Source organism: Pteropus medius, unplaced genomic scaffold (assembly GCF_902729225.1).
Source record: "Pteropus medius unplaced genomic scaffold, Ma_sr-lr_union100, whole genome shotgun sequence".
Classification (NCBI taxonomy): domain Eukaryota; kingdom Metazoa; phylum Chordata; class Mammalia; order Chiroptera; family Pteropodidae; genus Pteropus; species Pteropus medius.
The window spans coordinates 3,771,939-3,779,339 of record NW_024350924.1 but is presented as its reverse complement, the minus strand read 5'-3'; the positions used below and the strand labels follow the sequence as shown (position 1 = coordinate 3,779,339).

Below are 7,401 nucleotides of genomic sequence, written 5' to 3'. Positions count from 1 at the left end.
AAAAGAAAGAAAAAAACTGGACCACCTTCTTACACCGTATAGAAGAATAGACTCAAAATGGATTAAAGACTTAAATGTAAGATTCAAACCATAAAACTTCTAGAGGAAAACATAAGCAGCAATCTAATCTCTCTGATATTGCTACTAGAAATTTATTTTCAGACATATCTCCTCAGGCAAGGAAAACAAAAGAAAAAATAAACAAATGGAACTCTATCAAACTAAAAAGTTTTTGCACAGCAAAGGAAACCATTAATAAAACGAAAAGACAACCAACCAACTGAATGGGAGAAGATGTTCCCTTATAATACATCTGATAAGAGGTTAATATACAAAATATATAAAGAACTCATACAACTCAACAACAAAAGAATAAACAATCCAATTAAAAAATGAGTAGAAGACCTGAATAGATATTTCTCCAAAGAAGAAATACGGATGGCCAATAGACATATGAAAAGATGCTCAAGGTCACGAATCATCAGAGAAATACAAATTAAAACCACAATGTGATATCACCTCACACCTGTCAGAATGGTTATCATCAATAAATCAAAGAATAACAAGTGTTGGTGAGGATGTGGAGAAAGGGTCCCTCATGTACTGCTGGTGGGATTGCAAATTGGTACAGACGCTATGGAAAACAGTCTGGAGGTTTCTCAAAAAATTAAAAATGGGTTTACCTTTTGACCCAGCAATTGCTCTTCTGGATATTTATGCAAAGAAAACCAAAACAATAATTCGTAAAGACCTATGCACCCTATGTTTCATGGCAGCACAATTTACAATAGCCAAGATATGGAAGCAACCTAAATGCCCATCAACAGACGATTGGATAAAGAAGTTATGGTTCATATACACAATGGAATATTACTCAGCCATTTGTAAAAACGAAATCCTAACATTCACAAATAAGTCAGACAGAGAAAGAGAAATACCATATGATTTCACTTATATGTGGAATCTAAGGAACAAAAAGAACAAACTAATCAAAAACAGACTCACGAATATAGAAGACGATCTGGTGACGGCCAGAGGGGAGGAGGGTTGAGGGGCTGGGAGAAAAGGGTGAAGGGTCAAAGGAATACAAATTAGTAATTGATAGATAGTCACGGAGATGGGGAGCATGGCATAGGGATGCAGTCAGCATTAATGTAATGGCTACGTGTAGAGTCAGAGGAGAGAAAGAACAATCAGAGGGATCGGTTCGTAAACTATATAAATGTCTAACCAATATACTATATACTTGAAACTAATAATAAAATGAAATTTAAAAAAATATATGAGCATTGCTAAGGGTTTCTCATTAAATCTCCCCGGGTGGAATGAAAGAGACTTTCAATAAAGGGTTCATAGAGAAGTAAATGTTTATGTTGTAAGGTCAACCTAATTTCTTGAGGACACCTTTAGGACTAAATAGACCTGTAAAACCCAACCAGGTAGACCTGATTTCCCATACAAGCATAAAATTCCCGACATGGAAATTCAAGGGTAGGAAAAGATTACAGCACCTGTCTCTCGCCTGGGCAAGAGCAGTGCAGAGAAATGGGAAGAGGCTGTCTGGGCAGTGGAGGTGGGCAGATGTGAGAGCTGTCTTTTGAGTTGGAGAAGGAGTATTTATAGCCCCTGGGCACCCTCCTGCTGTAACTCACTGGTGCTCTGCAGACCCGGGGCATCTTTCAGGGTGGTAATCAGGGGGAGTTTGCCCTGGTTACAGAAAGTGCCATGAAGTCATCCGAATCAATGGCCCAGACCATGGCACCTCCAAAGTTGTTCTTCTTCAGCTAGTCAGCCTGTGGTAATTAGAGAGAAAGCAAATGAAGTTCATATATTAAGGCCAATCTGGGCCTCCAAATGGCAACAAACTCATGGGCAACAACAGTCTATGGAACACAGTCTACCTTGATTTTGAAGCTCCTGGTGTCATCATAGCCAAGCCCCTCATCGCCTCCGTAAGCATAAAAAACATCCTCAGAAGCCTCCCACGTTGCAGTAGCTCCGTACTTCAGGAAGGTACAGATTTAAGAAGAGGTAGGGAAGAGGTTAAGAGGTGGGGAAGAGGTTAAGAGGTAGGGAAGAGGTTAAGAGGTAGGGAAGAGGTTAAGAGGTAGGCAAAGTGTCCATATAGCAGTGGTGAGAGGCATGGGGGAGGAGAAGCTGAGAAGGATGCCCAGGAAACTTGAAAAGGAAGGCCTAGAATTCTATCAGCAAATTTCTAAATTCATTTAAGAATTTGATTTTTTGTCACATTTGGGTCATGTATTTCAGTGTGGGGAGAAGCTCTTAAATCAAAGAAAGCCTTGGCAGGCAGTTAGAAGTGTCTATACACTGATATAATCTTGTTGATGATATTTCTTTTTCTTAATCTCTCTGTATTTGGAGTCCAGCCTAAATGGGCTCTCAGGAGGGTCCAACTAAAGTACAACATGAGTGCTCATCTTGCCTCCCCTACAGAGAGCCGTGGGCATCCGCTTTCAGCACCAACTACTTATTAAATGAGGTTAGAAGCATTGAATCTTGTTTATATTTTTAAATCCATGGCCCAAGAGAGAGCCAGTGTTCTTCTGCCTAAGGTTTGCAGGAGCATACCTCATAGTAGGCCAGGAACCCAGGCTGCCTGGCGTAGGGCCCAGCAGGGCCAGGGCCAGTGGTAGGCGCACCAATTGCATGGTCGGAGGGGTTGCTCAGGATGAAGGCACATCCATAGGCTGAGAATCCAATGATGAGCTTCCCAGCTGGGGCCCCGTTGTCCTTCCAGTAGTTCATGGCGTAATCCTGCAATGGCAGCAGGTTAGCTAGAGGCCCCACCAGCCCAATGGCCCAGTGCTCAGTTATGTTAGACCCCTGTTCTAGCAGGTAAAATTGTCTGATATTATGACAGATGGATTCGTTAGTATTTTTTAAAAACATTTTGGTGCAATTATAGTTAAGGGGATTTGATCAGTCACTTAAGAGGACATTATACAAGTGAGACATTTGTGGAATCTTTGTTGGTTTTGTCCCCAAATCTCCGTGTGATTTACGACATGGTCTCTGGTCTGCATCTGCATCTATTCGGGGACTCACCACATGGAGGTGCGCAGTGCTGCCAGTGTCAGTTGGGTTTTTGTACAGCGGGCTGTTCTCTCCAGTGTAGCCCTCCCAGGAGCCATGCAGGTCATAGGTCATGACATGGATGTAGTCCAGGGACCTGAGTTGGTACAAAGGAGTTAAAGACATCTCTGATGGTCATTTCTCACATGTCTGCAGGCTAAAGATGCCATTCCTAAAGCCTCCTAAACAAGATCCCTGAATAGCAAGCAGACTAAGGATGAATCTCTTATACAAGCGACACACAGAGGAGTTGTAGGACAAGTCATCACTCACTGGGACAGCTGGGGAATCTCATAGCCAGAATGGATGTTGGAGATGCCAGCAGCTACTGCAGCGGTGACCATCAGCCTGGGCTTGTCCACCTGTTTGGCGTTCTGCTCAAAACCTTCACATATTTCCTGTGCAAGAGTAGGAGAAAGTCTATCAGTATTAACTCTAAGCTGACTTCTGTGACTATTCTTTGAATTAAATTAAATTAACCTCTTCTATCTTTCATTCTTCAGCATTCTCTCTGGATTGGGGTCTCCAGGTCCTTCCTCTCTTCCTAAGATTGTAGGGAGCTAGGTTTTCTGTACAGCCTCCATAATCTTTCACGTGAGATTCGTCGTGTGCTTTCCAGTCAAAATGATATGGAATTCATCTCACCTGCACCAGGACAGAGAAGAGGTGCTTGTCCTGAGGAGTGCTCCCATGAGAGCCAGGGTACTCCTGGTCAAAGTCCAGCCCGTCGAACTCATACTGGTGCAGGAATTTGATGACTGAGGCAATGAAAGTCTGGCGGCTCCCAGGCGTGGAAGCCACAGCAGTGAAACTAAGGGAGACCCAAAGAAGGCAGAGGGAGGGAATGCCTGGGTGGTCCCAACACCTCGTAGTGAAATTCATGCAGGAAGTCATCTCAAAAAACTTACGGAACAGCTCCAAGTTTCCAGCCACCAATAGCTAGGAGAGTTTTCAGTTGACTGTTTCTAGGGGAAAAGAAGCAAAGAATTTTGTTGGAACAAATGGAAAGAAAGATAAATCATTTCAACATTAGCTGTTTTAGTGATTGAGAAGCCAAGGGAAGTCTCATGCCGCCTCTCATACTGGATTTCTTCATTCTCATCCTTATTTCCGAAATTGTGAGAGTAGTTGGAGTAAGTGACCGTAAGTTGGTAGTTTCAACTTAGTGTCTACAACTTGTCCCGTTACTCCCCTTGCAATGGAACCTCAGACTAAGGACACCATGTGCTTCATCAATGCCAGCTTTGGGCTGCCTCCAAGTGAAAGACTATTCTCATCTGATTTCACAGTACTCGGACTTTTCTTGGAGACTGGGCTGGACTTCAGTTGATAACCTCCTCTTGTGGGCCAGCCATGTCCCTTAAGTTAGAGTCATCACCGTCCTGGAAACAATAAGAAAGCTCAGAATTTATGTGTGCTGCCTGTTGGCCTGTTAGGAATTTCAGCCTGGTGGCTACTGCAGAAGGTTTTGTTCAAACTCTTCTTGAAGGTTAAAAGACTTTAAACTTCAGTCCTTTCTTGTTTTTCAGGCCACTGAAAGTGTGGTAGAGGGTCACGTCATCCATTCAGTCAGTGGTGGTGACCTCGTTGTTGCCCATCCCAGCAAAGGCAGAGATCAGGGGAGGACAGGTAGGGTCGATGTCACCAGGCTTGAAGCGTCCCAGGCCGGGTTGGTACTGGGCCCAGCTGGTGAAGTAGGATGTCAGCCGGTAGGCAGAACCTGTTATTCAAGGGAAGAGGATAAAAAACTGTTACAGAGAAAGTTACTGATTGCTTAAGAAACCATAGATTTCCAAATAACTTTCCTGTTCAAGTCTCAAAGGGAAGGGGAAGATCTGCATGAGATCCTTGGGTAGTGAGATAAACTCATAATTAGCAGACAATTCAGGGCTGAAGTTATCTCTTAGAGGTAATTCTATTTCTCAGAGAGAATTAAAGAACCTTAGAAATAAGTGCCTTCTGCTAACAAGAAACCTTAAAGCTGGTAAATTCTGATTTAAATGTATTCTAGCCCCCGCTACATGTTAATACTAGCAATTTTAATGCTTACTCGGCACTCATTATGTACTAAGTAATGCTCTGAGTGATTTGTTTAAATTCATTCATTAATCCTCAGCAAATGAGGTATTATTATTCCCATTTTACTCATTTGGAAACTAAAATACAGAAAAGATGATAGTATAGGCTATTTAACACTTGAAGCCATCTCCTGAGTAATAATTTCACTCAGAGAGAAAGTAACCATGCACTAACGGTTAAGAGCCCTGGCTGCAGGTTTAGATTCTGCCACAAACTCTTTATATTCCCTGGGACAAGTCATACAATTTATTTCTGCCTTAGGTAACCAGTCTATAAGGTGGAGTGGTAATGCCTCTCCTGTCCACCTCTCAGAGAATTGTTTTAAAGACTCAGTAAGATGAAGGGTTTTAAAGTGCTTTAAAAGAGCAGATGCCTCGCTGTGTTATTTTTTATTGTTAACATTTACTTTTAAGACCACTGTCTAGTTGGTTTCAGCTTTGGGATTTTTAGGCCAATGATCCCAATTCTTTAACTTAGGGAATTTCAAACTCTCTTAAAAAATGAATTAATATTCTTTGTTCGAAGTAGGACAGAGGGCCATGCCGAGTTTCCATATTTTGAAGAAACAAAACAGGAACAATTCGGTGATCCATCCCAAGAAGAATACGTACTTATCGCAGCTGTCAGCACGAGGAGCAGACCTTCAGGCAAGAGAGAGCAATGAGCTAGAGGGACACATCTGTGAACAGACAGCCTCTGTATGTTGGCGCTTCGTTTGCAGTAGGAAACTTTTCCTACGTTTTACTCTTTGAGTTCTTTTAACATTCTCTGCAGACTCCTAACCTACCGAGGCTCATAAAGCCTCAGGATTTCTCCTAGATTCCCATTCCCTTCTACTCCCACTCACAAGACCACTAAAGTGTCATGAGCCTTGAGGCTTGCGAAGGGAGGGAGACTTCAGGACAGCGAAAGGCCTATCACCAAGGAGGGAACTGTGTCCCAGTGCTTTTGCCAAAAGCAAATCACATCAGGAGATATGGTTTGAAGGCAAAAGAAAGTTTTAAAGGGACAGTAAAAGGAGAGAGAGAGAGAGTAGCTCACAGGCACAGAGTGGTGGTGGCTCCTCACCCGCGAGGAGGGTGAGCTTGGTCATCTTGTCTCAGTGGTAGAGAATCACTAGTCCAACCTACCTTTTAGGCCCTCCTCCTCCCCATGACTTATCAGAGTCTCCTTCATCGTGATTGCCTCTAAAGTCAATGTTGATATTGGTAGTGCTCGAAAACCTCAAACTATTTAAGAACCCACTATTGACAGGGAATCATACTATCTTGAATTCACTTTACAAGAAGGAAAGATTGGGCTCAAGCCCAGAAACCATACTCTAAAGCTCCATTATGGCACAGCTCCATTATGGAATTCAAAATAGTTTATGTACAGTGGGCTATACTCTCTGCTTGGATAGCAACTAGTTGGCTATTTCATACCCATGTATGAAATACATGGTCTCTTCCAGAAACAGGTTAATATGTTCTCCCTCTGTCTCTCTCTTTCCCCCATGCCTTCACATGTGATACTAGAATATCTAACAACCTTTTAAAAATAGAACAAATGTCCAGTTGATCAAATTTCCTATACACACTTTGCTAGAATTTATTTTACTGAAAACTAGTCTGGAGTCTGAAGATTTTCCTTCCATGTTTTTCCTTTTATTTAATTTTAAAACTCTGATAAGTTTAATGTAGGTACTGTATGTTTCCACATCAGTCGGTACAACTTACATCAAGTTTTATCCTTACTCATCTTTGCAAAGACATCATATACACAAAGATACATATTGAGTAACTGGGAAATCATAAAACTTCTGCTCTATACTTTCAGGTTTGTTCGATCATAAGACTTACTTCTGCTAAGGATCATGAGCATACCAGTTTCGCCTCTTCCAGAAAGACGTAATTTATCTAAGAGTTTACTCTGGGTTTTATTGCAGAACACAAATTCCCTCAAGCATCTTTTTCTTGCAGTCTTTTTTTTTTCCCTCCATAATTATTCCTTATAACCTGTCTTCTTCCTTAGCCCAGGGCCAGAATGAAGTCGAAGAAACCTGTAGATGACGGCTCTCACGGTCTCTCTCTTGCCTTGTCATGAGCTGAAGCACGTCACGGTTCTGAATATAGCTTCAGGACACTTGGAAGCCAGGAGGCCACGCCATTGAGGGCTGCTGCCACATGACCACGTGTCAGATTTCTGACTGATGTGATAAGTCTGGGAGCAGAGGGAACAACTGAAATC

General features: G+C 42.3%; 1 protein-coding gene across 1 annotated transcript in view; it reads right to left on the bottom strand.

Moving 5' to 3' along the window:
* CHIA (chitinase acidic) overlaps window positions 1-6,348 on the bottom strand; it is a 7,166-nt gene extending 818 nt beyond the window's left edge. The window contains 11 exon segments of the mRNA XM_039841000.1: window positions 1,653-1,727; window positions 1,730-1,793; window positions 1,902-2,023; window positions 2,592-2,775; window positions 3,067-3,190; window positions 3,367-3,491; window positions 3,739-3,904; window positions 4,002-4,058; window positions 4,600-4,813; window positions 5,784-5,813; window positions 6,303-6,348. Of these exon segments, the coding sequence (XP_039696934.1) occupies window positions 1,653-1,727; window positions 1,730-1,793; window positions 1,902-2,023; window positions 2,592-2,775; window positions 3,067-3,190; window positions 3,367-3,491; window positions 3,739-3,904; window positions 4,002-4,058; window positions 4,600-4,813; window positions 5,784-5,813; window positions 6,303-6,348 (1,207 nt within the window).
* Between the last annotated feature and the right edge of the window lie 1,053 nt (window positions 6,349-7,401).